Below are 24270 nucleotides of genomic sequence, written 5' to 3'. Positions count from 1 at the left end.
TATACGGCGCGGGACCATGATACTTGTCGGAACGCCTCTCCCGATACGAACCGGCCCGTACTCTACGTTCTACTACGAAGGCCCTCCTCCGGGTTCTGACTCATAGGGAAGCCCGGAGGGTGGTGACAAGATCTAGGGCCTTCTCAGTGGTGGCCCCCGAACTGTGGAATAGTCTCCCCGAGGAGGTGTGCTTGGTGCTGACATTGTTATCCTTTCGGCACCAAGTTAAAACCTTCCTCTTTTCCGAGGCATATTAATTTAAGTTAACTTAATTTTAAAGTCTGCTGTGATTGATTTTAGATTGTTTTATTTTTATATGTTTTTGTTGTATTATACTATGTGATTTTATTGTATCTCTTGTGTTCACCGCCCAGAGAGCCATTGCTAGTCGGGCGGTATAAAAGTTTAAAAAAATAAAAATAAATAAATAAAAAATTTGTGGACCGCTTCATGATAGTTTATCTGGATGATATTTTGATTTACTCAAATACTCCCGAAGAACATGACTCACATGTGCGTGCAGTGCTTCAGAAGTTACACCATCTTTACGCTAAGCTGGAAAAATGTGGGTTTGACCTAACCACGTTGGACTTTGTGGGGTATCGGATCTCTACAGCAGGAGTAGAAATGGACCCAGAAAAAGTTCGTTGTGTACTCATGTGGCAACCCCCCAAGACCAAGAAGGATTTGCAACGCTTCTTGGGCTTTGCGAATTACTACCGTCGTTTCATAGTCAACTACTCCCATCAGACTGCACCGCTCATGGATTGCCTGAAGGGCTCAGGACCTTTCCAATGGACAGAAGGGGTACAAGAGGCTTTCGAGAGCCTGAAGCGAAGGTTTGCTACCGAGCCCATACTACAGCATGCCGACCCGGCGCTCCCTTTTGTGATAGAGTCAGATGCGTCGGACGTCGCAATCGGATCGGTTCTTTTGCAACCGTCCCAGAAAGGGGGTGAGCTGATGCCTTGTGCCTACTTTTCCAAAAAGCTAACCGCCTCTGAACAAAACTACACTGTGTGGGAAAAGGAGCTATTGGCCATTAGAGATGCCTTTGAAGCCCGGAGACACCATCTGGAAGGGGCGCAGCATGAAATTGAGGTGCGCACGGACCATCATAATCTAGAGAGTCTTCATACCGCCCGTAAACTAAATCAGAGGCAAGTGCGCTGGGCTCAGTTCTTCACACGGTTCCATTTCAAAATTCATTATATCTCCCAAACACCTCTCAAGGAAGCCAGAATTCCTGAGGGATCCCACCCCAAGACCGTTACAGTACATAATTCCTCCCGAGCGGGGAGTAGTAGGGGCCTGCCAAGAGTCTTGGGAAGCTGAAGTGCATGAAGCGCAACAACGGGACCCTTTCGTGCAGAAGCAGCAGGTTGAAGAGGGCGCATCACCCCAGGCAGAAGGACCTTACATGGAAGGATGGCATACTGCATCATCAGGAAGCTGTTTATGTGCCCCCCGGAGAACTGTGAGTGAGAGTACTACATCAGTGCCATGACGCCCCCACGGCAGGCCACTTTGGGGTTTTTAAGACCATTCAAGCTGTCACTCGGGATTTCTGGTGGCCCAAGGTGAAGAAGGACGTAGAGCATTACGTCCACTCTTGCCCCACTTGCATGAGAGCTAAACATGCTACTGGGAAGCCACCGGGGCTACTAGAACCCCTCCCCACTCCCGGAGGACCCTGGCGAATGATTACTATGGATTTTATAACAGACCTTCCACCTTCGCAGGGGAAAACCACAGTTTTGGTGGTCGTTGATGCGTTCTCAAAAATGGCTCACTTCATTCTGTGTGCGGGTCTCCCAAGTGCCCAAGACACTGCTAAGTTGTATGTGCAAAATGTGTATCGACTGCACGGTCTGCCAGACAGCCTGGTTTCCGATCGAGGCACACAATTCACCTCGCGTTTTTGGCAAGTGTTGTGGAAGTTACTACAAAGTGAGGTAAGACTGTCCTCTGCCCTTCATCCCCAAACGGATGGGCAATCCGAGAGAGTCAACGCAGTGTTGCAACAGTATTTACGTTGTTTTGTGGGGTATCAGCAGGACAACTGGATGTCCTACCTGCACTTAGCAGAATTTGCCTATAATAATGCTGTGCATTCGCACACGCAACAGACTCCTTTCTTCGCCAATTTTGGTTACCACCCCCGAGCCTTCCCTGCCCCAAAAGACAGTCTCTCAGTTCCAGCCACTGAAGATTACTTGCAGGAACTTCACGCTATGCAACAGCTACTCCAAGAGCAACTAGAACAGGCCAAAGCGGATTACAAATGCGCTGCTGACCAGCATTGGAGAGAGGGGGACCTCATACGAGTGGGAGACCAGGTCTGGATCTCTACACGTTTCCTAGCTATGCCTGGCCAGTGTCGTAAACTGCAGGATCGGCGTGTAGGGCCTTTTGAGGTGGAGGCACAGATTAACCCCATGACTTACAGACTAAAATTGCCGCCCACCTTCAAGATGCACCCAGTCTTCCACAGGGCATTGTTGACCAAGGACGCTGCCCCCGACCCGCACCGTACGCGAGTGGAGCCCGCGCCGCCGTTGTTGATAGAGGGGGAGGAGGAATACGAAGTAGAACAGATTTTGGACTCGCGAAAACGCCGAGGGCATCTTCAGTACCTGTTTCATTGGAAGGGGTACGATCCAACTGAACGTTCCAGGGAAACAGAGGAAAATGTGCATGCTCCGACTTTGGTGAGAGAATTCCACGAGGCTTATCCAGAGAAACCTAGACCTCAGGGGTGGGAAGGGTTAAAGCATGGAGGGGGAGATGATGTTGCGCTGCTGCCAACTCAGAAGGGACAGGAAGGGGGGAGGCATGAGTTTTAGGCTCCTTCACAGTCAGAAGAAGCAGAGTTAGGGATTGTTGTGTCTGAGCAGGAGCTTACGGGAGGGGGGCAGCCTTCTCTCCAGCCAGTTCCCATGAGTAATGCCCTTTCCGAGGAGCCACGCGCGCCGCCCCCAGTTGATGCAGAGAACTTGTGGGAGGAAGCTTCGGAGTCAGTGCCAGTCCCTCCTTTTCCAAGCAGTTCCCAGGAGGATTCCAGTGTGGCACCGCCTCCTGACCTCGAGCCTGTTGCTCGAGAGCAGGTGTCTTCAGATGAACAGTTGGAGGCACGTCCCCTGTCTCCCCGTTCCCGCCGCCGCAAGAAACGGACAGGGCAAAGACAAGAATTATGAAGGAGTCAGAGATTACGTTCAAAAACATTTCCTTTATAAGCCTGTCGCTCCCAGGGGGGGTGTCGTTGAGTCAACTTCCTTCTCACGTTGCAGAGCATGTCTAGAGTATAGTTAGGGACTTTAGTGAGTTAGTGTATAGTTTCCATGAAGCGCAATGCCTTTGATGTATCCATTACTCTAGTAAAACGAGATTTACTTGCACACACACTCCAGCCTCATTCTTTCGGCTCTGGACTGGACAGTGAATGTCATATGATGGTGAAAACAGCCTTTTGTGTTTCAAACTGCAAGTTCTATTTCTGTTTTGGGTGCATTAACAGTTGAATCTGCAACTGCAGTTTGATGTAAAATCAGACTGATTACAATATTTGGCTACTTAAGCAATGAATTTAGTTGTTGGAAAAAGCAACCTTGGCCTGCCCAGGATGTACATGTTCAGCCTGCTATACTTAAACCACCCAACTTAAGAAAGTGTGGGCATGGTCAATTAAAAATATAGAGCATACCTATAAATTTGCTAGAATATATTTCACCTCCCACTGTTTTATCTTGTGGAAACTGAGACACTCCTCATGTCCATTGGTGACTATAATGCAGTGCCATTATTCCACAATTGTTTTCGGAGTTTTCTTAGTGTAAATTATGCAAAATGTTGCTGTGCTTCACATATTCACAGAAACAGAAGCAAATGAAAAAGGTTTACTATGGGAAACTTCACTAAAATTGCAAAGTAAAATCAAACATATTTGAAGTAACTATCTGAACTACATCAAGTGTCTTAATATTGTTACTTCCTCCCTTATAAAACAAGATCAGCACAGCACGTGTATTGTTTCTTTTATTTGGGCTGATTGCAGGTGTTGCCACCGATCACCATATGCTCAGAGGCACATGTTACCAAATTCTTCCAAGCTACACAGGAAGTGAATTGGACTGTGAAAGACTAACCCAAATTGTCTTTGCATTTTGACAAATTTGTAGGGCAGTACAATATCTCAGAGAGGAGGATCAGGTCTCCTGCTCTCCTGGTGTATTCGCTATAGCTGCCCAATTTCCCTGCTTTTAAAAGTTTGATAGAAATATCTGTTGACTATAGATACTGCAAGGGTATTTTTGCCTATTAGTGAATTTATCTGCTTTATATTCCAGGAGATAAGAAATGGGATCTTATGCAAGCTTGCTGAGAATGGATTCATCATTTGCATGCTTATTGAGTTCAATGGAATTTATTTTCCTGCAATTATGCTTAGGATAGGTGAAACTGACCATGGGGAAGCTGGAGGAATGGATGAAGAGGAGGGAAGGGAGGAGGAAGAGCAGGAGGGAGGAGGAAGAGCAGGGGGGAGGAGGGGATGGGAGCAGGCGGGGAGGGGAGGGGAGGAGGGCATGCTTATTGAGTTCAGTGGGATTTACTCCTGGGCAATCATGCTTAGGACAGGTGAAACTGACCACGAGGGAGGAGGAGAAGAGGGATGGAGGGCTAGAGTGGGCAGGGGAGAAGAAAGAAGGAAGGGTGAGGGGAGGAAGAAAGGAGGAGGGGAAGGAGAGAGAGGGAAAGGTTGGAAAGAAGGGGAAGGGGAGGGGAAAGGCAGGTCTGATCATGTGCATGCTTATTGAGTTCAGTGGGATTTACTCCTGTGCAATCATGCTTAAGATAGGTAAAACTGACCATGGGGGAGAGGAGGAGAAAGGGGGGAGAGGAGAGGGGAAGTAGGGGGAGGGATTGGAGGGTATTGGAAGGAGAGGGGGAGGTGGTGGTAAGGGCAAAGGAAGGGGGAGGGAAGGGGCAAGAGGGAAAGGATAGGAGGGAGGAGGAAGAGAGGGCAGGTTTGATCGTTTGCATGCTTTTTGATTGCAGTGGGATTTACTCCTGCACAATCATGCTTAGGATAAGTGAGACTGACCTACGCAGCGCAAAAACCCTTCCCAGCAATGGAGAGGCAGGTGGAACATGCATGCAGGCTTATTGAAGCCCACAAGGTCTGTATGAGGGGGTGTCTGGGAGCTCCCTCTCTGCGATCTGTGGCAGGGTTGGGAGTTAACACTGCCGCAAATTGCTGAACGGGAGTACTCCCTTCCACCCTAAAGAGGGGCCCTTTAGGGACTCCTCTGGGCCCAGGGGCTCTTGGCCAGGGCCCGACCAGTTCACCCTCTGGCGCCAGCCCTGGTTAGAGTATGGAGCAAGGTCAGTAATAGGATTACAGGTATTCTGTGAACAAGGCTGATTTTTAATTAATTTCAACAAACTATGAGACCACTGACAGAAAAAAGCCCAGCAGGGGTCTGGATCCCCCCCCTTGTTTTACACTTTAAATTCTGGATTCTGAGTGTTTTGTGTATTGCCATGAAAACTTAGAGGGTTGTTAAGCAAGCGTTTCTGGATTCAGAACAATAAGGTTTGTAAGGTTTTGCTTTGAAATGAGCTTATGGGAAGCATCAGAATGGCATGGGGGTATTTTCAATTTAATATTGTAGAATGTGAAAAATCCATGCTGGCTACAGCATATAGCCACTCTCATGGCTGTCTAATACACATAAAAGAAGGGAGCCTCAGTCTCTGGACAACAGGGCAGAGAAGACTGGGCCCATGGTGCTGCCCAGAGAAAGAATGCAAGCTGCTACCTCTGTCAGCTTACATTCTGGGTAGAGACATACTTATTGTTCTGATGGTTCCAGTGTGTCTCCACCTCTATTTTCTGAAAATGGGGGCACATGATGCAAGTCATACCCCTGGGATCACCTTGCGTGTGTTTCTTTTTTTGAAAAAATCAGCTTCAGACAGATTTTGCAATTGATCGGTAGATCAACCCATTGCTCCTCCAGGTGTGGCCAGTGAAAACCCTTTGCTGTAGGTAACTAGTGTGCTCACAGCTTCTTTCTCTGGACAGCACAGCAAAGAGGATTGGGCCCAATTCCCAGCAACTAGGTGCCCAGAGGAAGTACGTGCATGTGTAAGCAGGCAGAGACAGCAGCTTGTGTAAAGAGAAGCCACCTTATCCCCTCAATTTTTAACAGCATTTGAATAACATGTGTTTTAACTTGCCTATTGGTTTTTATGGGTTTTAATTTGGTATGGTTTACATTTGTATACTTGTTTTTAATGTTTTTGATTGTTGTAAACTGCCCAGAGAGCTTCGGCTATGAGGCGGTGTATAAATGCAATAGACAGACAGACAGACAGACAGCTCATCTGGGCAGCTTGGCAATGGAAACTTGAGTTAAGCAAGCCTAATCCTCTCCACTGTGCTAACAAGGGAAAGATAAGGGATAGCAGCTTCCTCTGTAAACAGCAGTATAATTTCCTCTTGCTCACTTACTGGGTGCCCGTAATGGGCCCAATTCCACCTGCAGAGCTCTGTGATCCTACCACCTGCTCTCGCTGGGGAAGGGCCATAGCCCATTGGTAGAGTATCTGCTTTGCATGCAGAAGGTCCTCAGATTCAATCCCTGGCATCTCCAGGGCTGGGAAATATTCCTGCCCGAAAACCCGAAGAGCTGCTACCAGTTAGTGTAGAGGGTACAGAGCTAGGTGGACTGTTGGTCTGATTCAGAGTAAGGAAGTTCTTATGTGTCCCCTCCTGCATACACTCAAAGTCCACGTGGCAGAAGGCAGCTGCAGCTTGCTCACAGTTGCTTGTGAAAGCAGGTGAGTGGTTGATGCAAGAAATTGGCACTGTGGGTAGATCTGGCCTGAGGGGAAATCCCTTTTTCAGTGATAGAGCAAATTTCATTCACAAGGCTTGAATCTCCAGATTGGGCTGAGAAAGATGGAGAACCTGGAGAATTGTTGCTAGCCAGAGTAGACAATATTGAGCTAGGTGGACAAGTGATAGTACAATGGTAGGCTTGTTTGCTGTCTCTTTGGGTGGTGGTGTGTGGAGGATGTGTGGTTCATGGGGGGGGCGTGAGTGAGGGACAGCAAGAGGAAAGCTTGGCTGATCTCAGGACAGCCACTTGCGTTTGCTAGCTCATTCTCCCTCTCTGGCCAGCAAAGTGGGCCAATTCCCATACAAGCCCACTAAAGGTTGGGCAGCTGGTTTACCCGCTTGTACACCTGCCCTTCCTCGCTATCCTGCTGCCCTAGGTGGGAAAGCACGTGATCTGTCAACTTTGCCCACCCGCTTGCCCTCATTTTCTTAAACGTGCGACTGTGGAGGGGGCGAGGTTTGGACCCTCTGGGAACAAATATGCGGATGGAGTACTCGCCAAACGCATGACACTGCTGCCAAGTTCTTCCTATAACCTGGATACAGCCCTGTTTATTTACAAGTGCTGCTTGGGGAACGACTCCGTGGTCCTTACTAAGGAACTTTTACTTTTACCTCAGCAGCTCCAGGGGTAGGATTCGATTGTGACAGTAAAGAAAGGCACCCCTTACTCTCTCTCTCTTTTTTGGGGGGGGGTCTTCTACAGGTCTCTTCTGATTGGCTCAACCCTCCAATCAGAGCTTAACGTTCGTGTCCTCCGATTGGCTCAAATTCCCATCTTTCTGTCGCAGGCCTGCCTTTATGTATATATATATATATATATAATTTAACTGTCATTTCCCTCCCCTTTCCCCTTCTCTCACGGCCGTCTGCCCTTCCCCCACCCCTTTTTTGTTTTACTGTTTGGGTTATGTGGGTGTCGGTGAGGCAAAGAAGAGGAGATCGAACTAGTTTTTCCCACAACCGAATGCCACGAGCTCTTGAGTCTGTGCGTGTGTGCATGTGTGTCTGTGCGCGCGCAGAAAAGAGAGAGGGAGGGAGGGACGGAGGGAGAGAGGGAGTGAAAAGAGCGAGAGAGAAGCGGCTCAGCGAGCAACTCCTGACTGAGAGTCTAGTCCGGCAGCGCGCCACAGACAGACCCGTAAACTGGGAGAGAATGAGAGCGCGAAAGCAGCAGCACCGCCACCACCGCCACCAGCAGCAACCCTCCTCAGCTCAAGCAGCCGCTCTACAGCAGCCACAGGCACACGACTAGAGGAGGGGGGAAAAAGGCGGGGGAGTGGAGCCTGAAGGGGCCACAGAGGCAAATTCTCTGAATCCTCCCTCTCCCACTCCCTCGCTCGTTCACCCACCTACCCGCTCTCCACATCTCTCGCTCGTTCGCTCCCTCCTCCTTCACTGCCTCCCTCCCTCTTCTGCTTCACTCACTCATTCTCTTCCCCCTCCTTTCTTTCTCCCTCCTCTCCTTCCCCCCTCACTCTCTCCTCTTCTCCGTCTCACTTTCTCCCCCCTCCTCCCCTACCTCTCTTTCCTTGTTTTCTCTTTCTTCCCCCTCCCACCCCACCCCTCCCCTCCCCTTTTTTTCCTCTTTCCCCCGTTTAATTTTCTTTTCCTTTCCTTTTTTAAAAAATACCTCCGCTTTTGCTGGCGCTGCACTGCAGCTGCTCCTCCAGCCAGTCGTCCTGTCTGCTTTTTCTCCTGTCTTATCTCAAGCCAGCCCCCCCCCACGTTCACCGTTGCCAGATAAACAAGCCTTCCTTCCCTCCCACCCCCCCAAAAACATCCCTTTTTGGAGGGGTTGATTTGCCAGATTAGCCTGAAATTTTAAAGGAGGACAAGAAGAAACGCGAAAGAAGCAGGACGAGCACCCCTTTCTCCTCCTCCTCCCCCTCCCTGTTCCCCCCCACCCCGAAGGGAGAAGCCAGTTATCCTTCTAGTGGCGGCAGCGGCGGCGGCGGCAAACATGATGGCGGCAGCTCCCATCCAGCAGAACGGGACCCATACAGGGGTGCCCATAGACCTGGACCCTCCGGACTCTCGGAAAAGACCACTTGAAGCTCCCCCTGAAGCCGGCAGCACCAAAAGGACCAACACGGGCGGTGGGTATTTCCCCCCTCCTCCTTCTCCTCCTCCTCCCAAATTCCCCACCCACCTTCCTCTTTCCTACCTGCCTCCTCGCCTCACCTCACCTCGCCTTCCTTTCCTTTCCCCAAACATTCCTTATTTCTCTAATGTTATCATTCATCAAAATGGCGTCGCTTTTCAAGCATCTAGCAGCCCCGTTTTATTTTAATTTCACATATTCCTCCTGACAAGGGAGGGGGGGTATTCAGCCTTGACCCTCCGTGCTGTATGGCCCAGAAAGCTCTCCTTTCGCCAACCCCTTGCACGCATTTTAACAATTGGAGAAACTAAATGAATAAATGGCGGATGAAAAGAAGCACTTTCACTCTCCCCATCCCCTCTTAATCTCCCCCTCTTGCGAGACACCAGGTAGATTTTATTTAATTTTTAAAAATCTTGTACGTTTCCTGGCGCCACTTTCCGTTTCAGTGGAAAATGTTGCAAAGATTTGTTCTTCCTGGGGTTGGGTCACGGTGATGGGATGTGTGCGCGCGTGTGTGTGTCAGAGAGAGGTTTGCGGAGGGAGGGCGGGAGTTGCCTGTCTTGGTGCGGTGACTTGTTAGTTAACATCCTGCTCTTCCTGGATGAGATGAGTTATAACGGGACCAGCATCTCCGCTATCCATTTGCACTGGAGTCTTCATAACAATGCACCGAGGCAGAGGTGAATTTATTCATCCAACCTTAACAAACAGCAGAACTAGATAGCTGATGTATTTAACTGTTTGTATAATGTCTTTGCGGGGGGGAGGGCGCACCTCTTCTAGATGGGGCACGGACTCTCACAGAAAGTGAAATGGCTCTAAACCTGCTCCTTTGTCAAGTAAAGTTCTATAAAGATGCATTTTTAGGTTAAACGGTGAAATCCAAATTGGGGCGTATGATTGTTTAAATAAAGAGGGCTTAAATGTGTGTGTTGCTTTGATGAGATCCTTTCAGAGCAGTTTTTTTTAAGGTCCATAGAACTGATGTCATTAGACCTGTAAAGAGGAAAATTATTCAATTGTAAAGAAATATTTGATTCATTCATATATTTACCTTCCCCAGCTCTGGCTTTTTTCTCTCTTTCGTTTTGCTCAGATTTGGGCATCTTGACATGAGTTGTCACCCTTTTAAGTGTATACATGACTCCAGTTTTTTTTAACAGGGAAAAAATCTTACTAATGTCCTTTAATTAAGAGTTCATTGCTACCCAAGAATCATTTAAAATACATCTGGAATACTTAGGGAAATGATTGCATCCACTTGTATTGCCAAGTTTTCTTGGCAAGAGCTAAAACTCTTTTAGTAAAATATAAAATTTTGGATTTAGTGGAGAGAGCTGTGTATTATGAAGAATACAGTGCAGTAGTTTATTGCTGATGGTGAACCATTGCCCTTTATTATTAACAGTTTTCTCTTTCTAGTTTGCAGCATTTTTAGGGAATGTTGTAGTTCTTGGCAAAATTTTAGTGTAAGGTATTTTATCATTAAAAGGTATTTTCTGTCTTTGTGAATAGTTATATTGTACCATGTTACAACATGTTAATATTTTACATTCACAATTGTAACTTGAATTGGGTCATTGCTTCCCACAGCACCACAAAATTAAGGACAATTCATTAAGGACAATTCATCAGATAGTTCATTTCTTCACAGCGGACATGAAGGATAGTGCAACTGGTTACCTAGCTGTACAAAATACCTGTACATTAATGCTCCCATAGAAGGGCATATTTTGTAGGTATTGGGACGAATGAGATTTCAGGCAGCTAATTAACTTCAATATCTAAATTTTTTCAGAGGACGGCCAATATTTTCTAAAGGTCCTCATACCTAGTTATGCGGCTGGATCTATAATTGGGAAGGGAGGACAGACAATTGTACAGCTGCAGAAAGAGACTGGAGCTACCATCAAGCTCTCTAAATCCAAAGACTTTTATCCAGGTAGGTGCAAGTTTTAGAAGATTATTTGTTAAATCCCTAGGGTAATGTATCCACATTCTGTTTAATTAAACAACCTTAGCCTACCTGTATAATTAAATAGTATTAGCCTACCACTAGAATAACTGGCGTTCTTAAGTAGTAAAATGCATTCTCAAATGTAATTCTAAATAAATATACTGGTGTTATTTTTCAAAAAAATTGATAGCTCACTATCTAAATCAAATTGTGGAAAAAAGTCAGCATCATAATGCTATTATGAATGTATCTTCTGTACAGTTTATTCTTATTGCAAGAAATGTCTTAAAAATCAAGCTGTTTGACAGCTGGCATTTACAGGTTTTGCTGAAGTTTTCAGACATTATGGCAATTAAGCTGATGAATAAAAACACAGGGTGCTCCTTGTAGAATAGGCCATTTACCTTAAATCCATTATGTACCTTGGTTCTGCTTCATTGCTTTATTCATTCATCTTCGTGTGAAATAAGTTCCAAGTGCTGCTCTTTGGGTGTTTCCTTGATTTTTCACCTTTTGAAAAAAGATCTATTGTGAAAGAATACAAACAATTCAGTCAGGAAAAAGAGACTGTGTTGTAAGAATACTATATTGGTAACACAACATTTAATTCTATGTTATACATAGTGAGGGCTGTAGAATTCATATATGATTTTTGTTTTGTACACGTAATGTTTATAAAGATTTCTGAGCTGGTGTGAAAGTATGGATTGCCTATTGTAAAAAGGAGTTTTTATATAGACCAGTAATGAAGCATTATTGATAAATGTTAGTGATAAAAGAAGTGTTCTGATAGTCCTTTGATTTTGTTAACTCTAGCACTGGTAGCTCTCCATTGAGATGGCCTGTGATGAAAGGAAAGCCTCTTTGTATTGAGATCATTCACAGATATGACTGCATCTTGTAAACTAGTTTAAAAGACTGTCATGAGTGTAAGCAAAACTAGAGTGATAGGAATGTTTCATTTTCTACCGTCTTAAATTCCAAAGTGGATCATTGTTGCTGGATACAGAGGTTGTCATATTGTGATACACAGGCAGGCAGTGTATGTGTTCAAAGAATTATAGGAGAGATTCCATGTGAGATGCAATATATAAAATTTCTAGTATAATGTGTTGAATTTTATAAATTGTGTCTTTTCATGGAATAATGTTTAAAATACTGGTAATAAAGCTTGTATATTTTTAAAAGGTGTAAATTACATGAAAGTCAGTATATAGTTGACATAATCCATGGATACTGATATTGAAAAGAGTATGATTGTTAAATAATGACTGTTTGGGATTATACATACAATGGCAAATTGAATTTGGAGACGATAGATGAATATAAAATAGATGTCTTTGTATTATTCATCAAGAGTCGGTGTTTGATCTGCAATGCAAATTCTAAATTATATCCTTTGATTTAACTATATAGTATTGGAATCTTTTGTTTGCTGCATTAACAAGAGTCTTTTCCATTCTAATTAAAATCAATATTCAGTGTTGAATTGGGCAAATGCAAACATTTTTATAGCAATTTCCTCTGAAAAGTAAAAAAAATAGACAAGGCATGATGAGGGGTTTACAGCGTTGTGTTAAGTGTCCCTATGACGTAAACAGATTCCCTCTGAAGAAATGCCAGCATGAGAGAGAGCTTGTACAGTTTACAGTAACAGGTGTAGACTAATCCCTAGTTTTGATAGTGCGAGACCTATTTTATATTTGAAGTCACACTGTTGATCAATTTTAGTAAATAAATTATTTGGGTGTACATAAACTGATTGCTATCTGCCAGGACATGAACAGATGTTAGGTAGTAACTCTTTAATGGTAGATCTGAATTCTGGTAGATCTGCACATAAGCCTGACAAATATTCTGAGCTCATGGATTCTTCAAGCTGCTGGTGTTTGGGTTTCTTCCATATTATTCCTAAAGTCTTAATCTGAACCATGCTAGCCACTGATCAGTCTTAAATTAGAATGGACATGTTGTCTAAGTGAAACACTTCAATTAATATGTTAAATATTTATTTAACTAGAGTTCTGATCAATGTAATTCTTACAGGTCTTAATTGTTCCATAGATGGCTTGAAGTTACACATTTCATTGGCAACTTCTAGAGTATAAAACTTTTTGTGCATATCAGAGACAGTTGTGTTCATGAACTATGTAATCCCTCTGAAGTACTTCTGAGAAAAAAATTCCAGTGCTGCTGACTTTTAATCAGATCAGTTTTGGGATATTAGCAAGCATTTTCAAATTAAACTAGGATATCAAAACACTTTTTATCCGGAGTTGGAAAAAAATTGGCCAAATACTTAGAATGAATATCCTTATTTAGGCGTGTAGACCTTTTTTTTAAAAAAAACCGTCAAGCATTTTCTGTCTGTGTTTCTAATTACTTGAAAATAAGAATGTCTAAGAAAAAATAGATCTGCAGAACCTTGATTTGGAATGTCCAGTAATTCTGCTTGATAAAACAGATCAGATAATAGACTGATGACTCTTTCTTGTTGCTGTATAGTAAACTGATTGCTTTATTCTATGTTTGTGTAGTTTAACACACTTTTTGTTAAACAAAAAAGCTGCTGTATATGCATGTATTTCTGATAATGCTTTCTTTACAACATATTAACTCTGGGTATATATAAAACACACACACACATATATAATCTCCTAGTTAAAAGCCCATTGATTTTATGGCATTTTTAAGGATCTCAGCCATGTGAGAGGATGTACATACATGATGTGATACTCTAAATCTTTTGCTTTTAGATCTGACTTGATATAAAATGATATTAATATAATTTTAGGGAGAGTTAGGAGAAAGTTCAGTAAAATATGTTGAACAGCAGTTTTATGTATTGTATTATGACCTTGAACATGTTACCTTTTTTTAAAACCGACAGCTAAATGTACGCCAGTATTTTTTTTTTAATTGAATCATTTCAAAATAATCACACAGGTAACCTTTCAAAGGGTGTTCTAGTAAAATGTTGTGGACTTTGGGGGTGCATTGTCAGCTTAAAGCTAGACTTATTTTTTTTTTAAAAAGTGCATAATTTCCCCATTAAAATAGCAATGTTTTATTTTTAATGTGGTGGTGTTTAAATGAAAACCATCAAATGGTTGATATTGTAGTCCAGGTAGTATAAGCCCCATTGAACTGATTGGGATTTACTACAGACTATACATATATACTGTAAGTGTGGTTGAGGTTAGGACATTAATATGAGTACCTGTGTGCAGTTTGGCAGTCTAGATACTTGGAGATGTCATTTATGTAAGAGGCTGACACATCTGCCCTATTATGTTTTAGGTTTCACTGTGCACGTTTTAAAAAATATATTCTTATTTCAATATATTAACAGGTTGTGTTGCTATTAACATTGTCTATCCATATGAACTGTTTTGAAGAAAATAGTAACGCTGAATATGTTGTTATTGAGGGAATTGTGGTCATTGAGATAGATCTGTGAGTCTAGTTCCTTTGGTTTTTTACTCTTAAATGCCCAAGCATTGAGTACCAGCTGTTTGAAAGTATCATTCCCAATTGTACAGCTGTCAGTGATCTTGCAATGTCTGTTTTCATTAGAAAAGAGAAGTTTGGTTCATTTTTTAATGTTCAGAATGAAGCTATAAATGAATGATAGTTCTGTATGATGTGGAGGTAGGTTGAGTTGGCTCTGTGTGTAATGTAATAATTCCGTTTATTTGGGGAGGACAGCAACATTTCAATTAAATATGCTTTGTGGCTGTTGGAGACTTTTAGTGCTTATGTGGTTTTTGTCCCTTGTTGATTTGGTGATTGATTTTACAATTGTTGAAGGAAGCATTAAAAAGAGCAAACCCTACTTGCATTTAGAGTAGAATCCTCAACACTAGCAAACTAACCTATCTTGTTTATGGATGTGAGTTCAGTAAGGCTTGCTTTCTACTAAGCGCATGTAGGATTCTAGTCTTAAAAATGGTGCTGGAAGAAAAAAAATGGTAATCTAATCCAGCACCCTGCTTCAGGGCAGGATGGGGTACACTCTGATCTCTGCTCCATCTCATCAATCTATCAGTTCAGATGAGTTCATGAAGGAAACTTATTTCTGAACCAAAATGGCAGTCTACCAAGTCACACATTGGGCTAATCTTGATGGAACCCATGGAAAAGATTTCCACTAGATTGATAATCTAATCCCAAAACTCAATGAGCATAGCCAACAGCTGTGTACAAGTTGCCTATCAATTTTGTAATGCTTACTTATCAATATGCATGGTGGCTTTGTTTTCTGAATGGTCTATAGGCCAAATTTGTTTGAGGATGACAAAACAATATGAAATAAGAAACTTGTTAAGTTTTTCAAATTACCTTTGATGCCTTGTGAATAAAGAGTTGTTTTACTATGTGAAATGTTCTCATGTAGTTTATCTCTCAGGACCGATGGGGTTTTATAGAGGTACCAATGAAGCCCCCTCCAATTGGGAAAGAATCCTTATTGGTAACGAATATTAAAACACACCCTGTTTAACCTCACTTGTTTAAAACTGCTGCCTAGTTTTATAGTGATAGCATGAAGATAAAATCGCACTGCACTAGTAAAGATCCTCTAGACAACATTTAAAAATTGAGATGCTATTTGGAATGGCAGTGATGTTCCAAAAATCTGATCACAGAAGTGAATTTGTTTTTTAAAGGAAATAAGGGTAATTTTGCATACTTTTTCGCTTAACCTCTTTGTTTTTCAACTTATTTTAACAATTTGCTTTTTAAAATCCTGTTAAAATCCTTCCAACTTTTTTAAAGGAGAAAACATACTTTTTCCTACAGTTGATTTCCCAAACAAAAAAGGTTTTAAACAAATTGCTATATTTTTTTAAAAAACTTAATTTTGCAAATTGGTATGGAATTAGGAAAGAAGATACTAATTCTGTATGTCAGACTGCAAATTTTGTAAAGAAAATTGTTATGAAGGGATCAAGAAGAAGGCTACTTGGTTGAGAGCTCCCTCATTTCCATCTTTGGACATAGTTCTAATTAAGTTCTACAATATCTGTAAAACATTTCTGGGACTCATATTCGCGATTTGCAGCAGGTGCAGTTGGCATTGCAGCCTTTCTCAAAAGCAGGTTAGTTTGTTTTTCATGTTTATCGTTAGTCCAGTGAGAAAGAATGACTTAGTAGAGACTTGAGGGTTGTCAGTTGTCCACTACTGAAATGCTGCAGGTAATTGGGCTAGACTGGTGGGAATTGTGGCACTGTGCTTCTCACGTTGCACTGCAGCTGCTGTTGATCTTAATTAATCTGACCCTCAGTGGCTGTTGTGTCATACCAATAAAAGGCAGTACATACTAGGGATTGAAGAGCTCTTCTAATTCTTTTCTTACTGAAGGTTTTACAAATGGTTTAAAATGGCCATTATTTTGTATTCTATATTAACTGTACTGTAAAAGCAAGTGTGTGGAAGGAGGAGGAAATGCACTTTTTATTAAAAAATCTACGTTTTTAGATTGCCTTATTCTCTTCTATTAAAATTAATGTGATCTACTTTGAAATGTGTGTGAAAACTGCCAGTATGGCATCAGTGCTGAACATCAAATATATACTTGTGCATGATTTCTGTAACATCATTTGTCATGGATTTAGATGTGTGTGATAATTCTATTTTGATACAAATTGTTAGGTAGTCTGGTAAAATTTCACTGTTGATCTGTATGTTCTTTAAAATTTGTCTTTTTCATTACTTGAATGTAACTGAAGATAGCTTCTAACTTGGATACTGGTTTGAAAAGTTATGTACTATGTGCTGGGTACATGCAAGTGTTGTGAATGTTTCAATACCCATTTCTTTGATGGGAGAGATTAAAGCATAACATGTAACTTTCCCATTTGAGGTTAGTGGGATTTAAAACTGGATAAGTTGGGCTTTATCGTACTGACTGTTTAATTTTTACAACCTATAAATGTTTAAATAATGCCAGTCTTCAGAGATTTGAAAACTTTGAGTCATAACGTAATGAGAATCAGCTTCAATATTTTGTTTTCCTGTGTTTCAATTAAGTGAATGTACATTGTGTTAGACTGACTAGTCTTCAAGCTGCATTTGGGTAAAACTTTTCAGACCTTACCTGGTATTGTAAACAGTTAGAATTTTGTAAAAATACTGAGTGAAATTAAATACCAGGCTAATATTTTATACAGAATACAAAATTGTTGATTTTTTTAGCTTTCCTAAACATATTTTGTATGTTTGTTTATATATTAATTTATTGTTTTATTTATATCCCTTTAACTGTATGTTAACTGTCAGTTTCATATGGCATCCCACTTTGTCATCATAATTATTGGAGAATAATTCTATGACACCAGTACAGCTTTAGCATTCATGTTAATACTAAACATTTAACACTTCTAGATTTACTCAGTCTGCATTTGTACAGCTGATTATATGGTAAGCCATCTGAAATGTTTAAATGTACAGTAAATGCAGTCTATTTTTGTGTCCAGTTTCTGGATTTTATTTGGGAAAGAGTAAGCATCTCTCCCCATAAATATATTTCCTACTGTATTCTGCAGGGCCTGTCTTGTCAACATGGATAGAAATCCCTGAAAAATAACCTTGATTATTTTGGAAAATGAGTAATAGGGATAAAGGGTGGAATCACTCTGGTAAGATTATTTAATATAAAGAAATAAAATACTTTAAGCCATACACAAATTCACAACTTTTATTCTTTGATTCATCATCACATTTAGTTTGACATTTCTGATTTATGTTTCACTGATATGTGGTACGTTTTGTAGTTACTAATAAGATACTACTAATTTTCACTATTTTCGGTGGCTTTTGCTTGGACCACACACTTCATATTCTATAAAGCACTATAGAATCACATTTATATATATATGAAACATTGTCAAAATGTTGAATGCTCATCCAAAATGTATTATGTGGTTGTAAGCCCCACAAATTTTTAAAGGCATGCATGTCCATATTTATTAGACAGTTCTAGAAAATGACAAGCTTGTTGAAGCATACAAGGCTAGTGTTCACTTTACTTTTAAACTGTTGGTGGTCTGCACTATTCCGATCATTTTTTTTTGAGTTAGTAAGAAAGCTATGATTCCAGATTTACTTGTGTTGTGTATATGTTAAATAGCAACAGCTGTAAAATATAGGTTCAGCATTAAGAATCTTGTAATGCTCAATGTTATGTCAATTCAACTTTTTTGTACAGTTTGAAGTGACTATATTTTCACTGTTGAATGGTGTATGAATCTGGCATACAAATCAATTTTTTTCTTAATGCTAAAACTACATGCAATTGTGCTGAAAACAGCAGCCCTGTCTTCTTCTCCTGTTCCTCTCCCCTGTAATGTCTAGCAAAGCAAACCTATGATACAATGGTAGCCAAGGGTGTGGAAACTGGGAAATCTGCAATGTGATGACATCACATCACATATATTGCCATGCTAAAGGTTATGGTTGAGAGAAGTGGAGTTTGTACGCAAGCAGTTTTAATATTCAGGGTCGGATATAGTGAATGATGTGTTGCAGTTATGCAGCTATTTACAATGTTATGCTGGTGCCAGAAAAAATGAGAACAGCTGTGCTTTGTTTTTTTATAAATAATAAAATATTTAATAAAACAAATCAAGCAGCTAGATCACTTTTAATAATTAGTTGCATCCATGATTTTGTCTGCCTATGGAATACCCATATATTTATTACTATCTTCTAGAATTAGGGCCATCATTCTAAAAACACATCTATTTGCTGTACCTGAATGAAGAACTTGCCTATACGCTATTTCCTAAAATAGGAAATGTTTTTTTCTGGATTATGAAGCACCTGAAATGTGCAGCATGATTTATATTTGTAAATAACTTACTGATTAGTTATATACCACCTTCCAGTTCTACCCAAAGGAGTTTATAATCTAAGGATAAGAAAGATGGGAGATCGATTATCAGATTTCTGGATATTCTGAACAGTTTTTAGAAGGTAGCTGTGTTAGTTTATTGCAGGAAAAAATGAAGTCTTGTGACAGTTTAAGGCTAACAAATTTATTATGACACAGGCTTTCATGGACTACAATCCGCTTCATCAGTGTCATGCATTTTAAGTGGACTGCAGTCTACGAAAGCTTATGCCGTAGTAAATTTGTTAGTAATTTGTTATCTTTAAAGACCTTGCTTCCCACCTGATATTTCTGTTACTTCATAAAGGTGATGGCAGAACCCATTATTCTTCCCCCTGAAAGCTAGCGTGGCATAGTGGTTTGAGTGTTGGACTAAGACCTGGGGGACCAGGGTTTGAATCCCCACACAGCCATGATGCTCACTTGGGCTAGTCACTGCCTCTCAGCCTCAGAGGGAGGCAATGGTAAACCCCCTCTGAATACCGCTTATCATGAAAGCCCTATTCATAGGGTTGCCATAAGTTGGAATCGACTTGAAGGCAGTCCATTTCCATTTCCCCACATAGGATCAGGGTCATGATGTTGGGTTAACCTTCCTTCATGTGCCATTTTCTTAAACTGTGTTCCACCCAGGAAATGACAAGGTGGCTTCAGCACCCCCTCCCAAATATATTGGCTTTTTAAAGGAAAAATAAATAGAAATGTCTGGAGATCTGATTACAGATCTCTTGTGTCTTGTTAAGTTGGTCCGAAAATGTGACAGTGGATAGACATAGCAACAAGGAATTAATGTGAACAATAATAGTTAAAATAAATTGAACTTTGGTGCTTCCACACCAGCCTTTTTTTCTGAACTAAGGATGGCAATTCCTCTTAATTTTTTACAGAGCATCCACAGGGTGGTGTTTTATCCTGTTGTATTAGACTGTTTTCTGAGTAATCTTCCCATATTTCTTTAGATGTAATGTTTTTGTGATAAAATGCAATTGTAACAGCCTGTCTAGTGTGGATGGACAAAAGTACTATAACAACCTTTTAGGGCTCCTGTGCCATAATTGAACACTTTTTCTCTTTGGAAGTTTGGAAGCCTGTTATTTCTTTCTGTTGTTCCAGAATAGGGGTGGCTAGTAATGAATAGCCTGATTTACTCCTTGATTAGCCTCTCTAAATTAAATTCTAGTTTTTTCTTCCCACAAGGGTGTGTGTGTCTTTGTGTGTGTTAGTTATGGTGCTATTTGCCATTTTTCAAAAAGGTCAATCAGGCCGTGTAATAAAAAAGTTCCCATTTAGGCAGTAGGGAGGAGAGCCTGGTTGGGAGTCCAGAGTCTGTGAGTTCAAATCCCCGCTCATGTTTCCTGGGTGTCAAGGGCCAGCTAAAGATCACCCCCACAGTGAGTGGCTCAGGAGTTACGTGCCCTGCCACCTGTGCAGTTGTGGGCAAGCTGCATAGTCCCAAGGAGCCCAGTTGTCCCCCCTGCTGGCAGTTATGGGCAAGGAAGGGGCTGGCTTGTGCAGCTGTGGCAAGTTGAGCAGGCCCTAGCCAGCTGGGGAGGACTAGCCTCAGAGGGGGGAGGCAATGGTAAACCCCCTCTGAATACCACTTACCATGAAATTTTATTTATTTATTTTAAATATTTCTATCCCGCCCTTCTACCCTATAATAGGGCACTCAGGGCGGCTTAAAAAATAAAATCAAACATGTACATAATAAAATTGTAAACAGTAAAATCACAAAAACATTAAGATAAATTAAAATACATAAAATGCAATTGAAATACATAAAATACAATATACACACACACACATATACATATATATATAGGGACTGGTACTAAAGGGACTACAAAGGTAAAATTTAACGTAGGAGGCATAAAATCTGTCAGGCTCTACCTTCAGTCCCTCCCAAAGGCTCTCTGGAACAAGATCGTTTTCAGAAATCCCTATTCATAGGGTAGCCATAAGTCGGGATTGACTTGAAGGTAGTCCATTTCCATTTTTAGGCACCCAAACTGGAGGTTCTTCATCACTATTCCTCCATCCTGAATTGAAAGGAAGAAATAAAATGGGCTGAAGCCCAAGTAGGATTAGAAAGTTCTAGGCCATTTTGGGCTGGTTGACATCATAAAACTGTAAAATTAAAGCATCAGATTTAATGTGGCACTTTCCAGATGTTCTTGGACATAATCAGACCCAGCCATTATGACCATCAGTCAGCGATGATGAGAGTTGGTAGTCCCAACAATACCTAGAAGGCACCCTCTTAACTACCACTGGTCTAACTAAATGCTCTCAGTGATCCAAGTAGATCTAAAAACTATTTCTGAGAGTACTGCAGTAAAAATAGATCAGCGGAAAGGAAGGAACCTTTGCTACATCCTTACCCAGTAGATCTCAGAAAATGACCTGTGAGGACTGAAACAATTTGCATGTGAATAATTATTCAAGGTATATTGTGGTACTCCACTTGCCTCACATTATCTACTGTAGCATTGTTGCATAATTAAAGAATACCTGTCAGCCTTGACATTCCACATGAGATCATGAGTAATATTGCAACCCAATTTATGGTAGCAGAATTTTAGTCATTCGGTACAACTTGCAACTTTCACCGTATTGCTCCTAGCCCCAACTACCCTCAAGAAATGGTGAGGCAGAGACCAGTAGAGACTGCAAAGACAATCTTGAGACAGAATAGCCCACCTTCTGTTTTTTTAAGTTGGATGTGAATACCACCAATAGATAGTGGATAGGCTAAACATAATTTCTAATGGGAAGGCAAATCAGAACACCCAAGAATTTGTTTCCAATGTGGCCTGCCCTGATAAAAGTTGTTACTTGAGAGTTTATGAATACTTTTATATTCCATACAAGAACGACCACATTTTGAGCCATGAGACTTTGCTATAAACTTGATAAGACAAAAGGAATGAACACTATCGTACAACGAAAATAAGAGAACACAGATTATATTCTGTTGAGACCAAAATGAAATATTTAAACAGAAAATGTTTTCCTATTCCTGAGAAGATGAAATTGCCAAACCTGAGTAGTACCAGAAAACCAAAGTTCATTTTCTGAGATTCTGCCATCTTGGCATCTTGTAAGTCTGACAGCAGAATCACTATTAGGGTTGTCACTAGCTCTAAGTTATGCAGAAGTCTTTGAAATTTAAAGATGAGGAATTGATTATCAGAACTATCAAACCTTTCAACAGTGCTGATTTATTTGTTAAAATAAAAGGCTTGAGGCAGAGATAGTGTCATGATTAGGTAAGAACATAAGAACATAAGAAGAGCCTGCTGGATCAGGCCAGTGGCCCATCTAGTCCAGCATCCTGTTCTCACAGTGGCCAACCAGGTGCCTGGGGGAAGCCCGCAATCAGGACCCGAGTGCAAGGACACTCTCCCCTCCTGAGGCTTCCGGCAACTGGTTTTCAGAAGCATGCTGCCTCTGACTAGGGTGGCACAGCACAGCCATCATGGCTAGTAGCCATTGATAGCCCCGTCCTCCATGAATTTGTCTAATCTTCTTTTAAAGCCATCCAAGCTGGTGGCCATTACTGCATCTTGTGGGAGCAAATTCCATAGTTTAACTATGCGCTGAGTAAAGAAGTACTTCCTTTTGTCTGTCCTGAATCTTCCAACATTCAGCTTCTTTGAATGTCCACGAGTTCTAGTATTATGAGAGAGGGAGAAGAACTTTTCTCTATCCACTTTCTCAATGCCATGCATAATTTTATACACTTCTATCATGTCTCCTCTGACCCACCTTTTCTCTAAACTAAAAAGCCCCAAATGCTGCAACCTTTCCTCGTAAGGGAGTCGCTCCATCCCCTTGATCATTCATTCTGGTTGCCCTCTTCTGAACCTTTTCCAACTCTAGAATATCCTTTTTGAGATGAGGCGACCAGAACTGTACACAGTATTCCAAATGCAGCCGCACCATAGATTTATACAATGGCATTATGATATCGGCTGTTTTATTTTCAATCCCTTTCCTAATTATCGCTAGCATGGAATTTGCCTTTTTCACAGCTGCCGCACACTGGGTCGACATTTTCATCGTGCTGTCCACTACAACCCCGAGGTCTCTCTCCTGGTCGATCACCGCCAGTTCAGACCCCATGAGCATATATGTGAAATTCAGATTTTTTGCTCCAATATGCATAATTTTACATTTGTTTATATTGAATTGCATTTGCCATTTTTCCGCCCATTCACTCAGTTTGGAGAGGTCTTTTTGGAGCTCTTCGCAATCCCTTTTTGTTTTAACAACCCTGAACAATTTAGTGTCGTCAGCAAACTTGGCCACTTCACTGCTCACTCCTAATTCTAGGTCATTAATGAACAAGTTGAAAAGTACAGGTCCCAATACCGATCCTTGAGGGACTCCACTTTCTACAGACAAAGATGTAGCTCGATTGAGTGATTTCTGATGGTGCTGCTGTTGGATAAAAACAATAAGGTTCTTTAGATTCTTTGTGGATCTTCTCTAGATTCTTTCATAACACCAAGTATATAGGTATGTGTTTAAATGGCTTAGCTTTAAGCATAATATTCTCTAATCCCCTTCAGACTATAACACTGCTGTTAAAGCTGTAGAAGGATGCCTAGCACATGTTTAATATGAGAAGGTTTCTTAAAATTCTTGTCCCATTTGAATTTTCAGAAAAACTTGTTTTTAAAAAGTAGTGTATTTTGTGGAAAACATTCCTTTTTTATTCCTTTTTGCTGAAATGAAGAATTTCTGTGGTTTTAAAGATCCTACTCTCTCCAATTAATCCTTATTAATTGACCCGTGTGCTGCCTCTTTCTTCATAATACTTATATTGCAAAATGGCACACCATTTGGAATAATTAGTGCTTCTGGTGTACCTGAAAGTACTGAGCATATATGAGCACAGGAGTTTGATTTGGCATAGTGAAATGTTTGTCATGTCTGAAATTTGGGGGCAAAGGTAATGAACAAGGGGAGGAAGAGCACACTGATCTTTTGGAATTGTTTTTTACATAGAACAATCTTTTCTATACAGTATTTTGCTACATTTGAACTTTTTAAAGTACAGTACTTTGTTCATACGAGAACAACTAAAGAGCCATGTCTTTCTAGTACCTGGATTAAAGCAGATGACATGACAGGGGCATGGAAGAGGGACAGGTGGCCGTATACTTAAAAGTTTCAATATACCTATTTGGAAGTTCCACATTAAAGCTGCAGTTGTGTCCAATGGACATTTCATTAATGACACCTGTAATTCAATGCTGATTGCAAGTAACTAAGATCTGAATTTCTTGTCTGTCTGTCCGTTGAGTTAATTATTCTGAGACACGACATAAGAATTTATTCCCTGTAAGTTTCTGAATAATTACGAACAGCCTTGTAAACAAGCCCACACAAATATTTACTAGCC

General features: G+C 41.2%; 1 protein-coding gene across 10 annotated transcripts in view; it reads left to right on the top strand.

Moving 5' to 3' along the window:
- The first annotated feature begins 7762 nt into the window (after positions 1–7762).
- NOVA1 (NOVA alternative splicing regulator 1) overlaps positions 7763–24270 on the top strand; it is a 288715-nt gene continuing 272207 nt past the window's right edge. For 8 of the 10 annotated variants that reach the window (XM_061611545.1, XM_061611547.1, XM_061611544.1 and 5 more), the window contains exons 1-2: positions 7763–9003; positions 10810–10953. In XM_061611545.1, coding sequence (XP_061467529.1) covers positions 8868–9003; positions 10810–10953 — 280 coding nt within the window. In that variant the 5' untranslated portion in view covers positions 7763–8867. Of the gene's footprint in view, positions 9004–9568; positions 9692–10809; positions 10954–24270 lie in introns of those variants that run through there. The other 2 variants (XM_061611537.1, XM_061611539.1) reach the window with 2 other exon arrangements.

Source organism: Rhineura floridana, chromosome 2, assembly GCF_030035675.1.
Source record: "Rhineura floridana isolate rRhiFlo1 chromosome 2, rRhiFlo1.hap2, whole genome shotgun sequence".
Classification (NCBI taxonomy): Eukaryota; Metazoa; Chordata; class Lepidosauria; order Squamata; family Rhineuridae; genus Rhineura; species Rhineura floridana.
The sequence above is the reverse complement of the archived record's forward strand: the minus strand, read 5'-3'. Positions and strand labels throughout refer to the sequence as shown.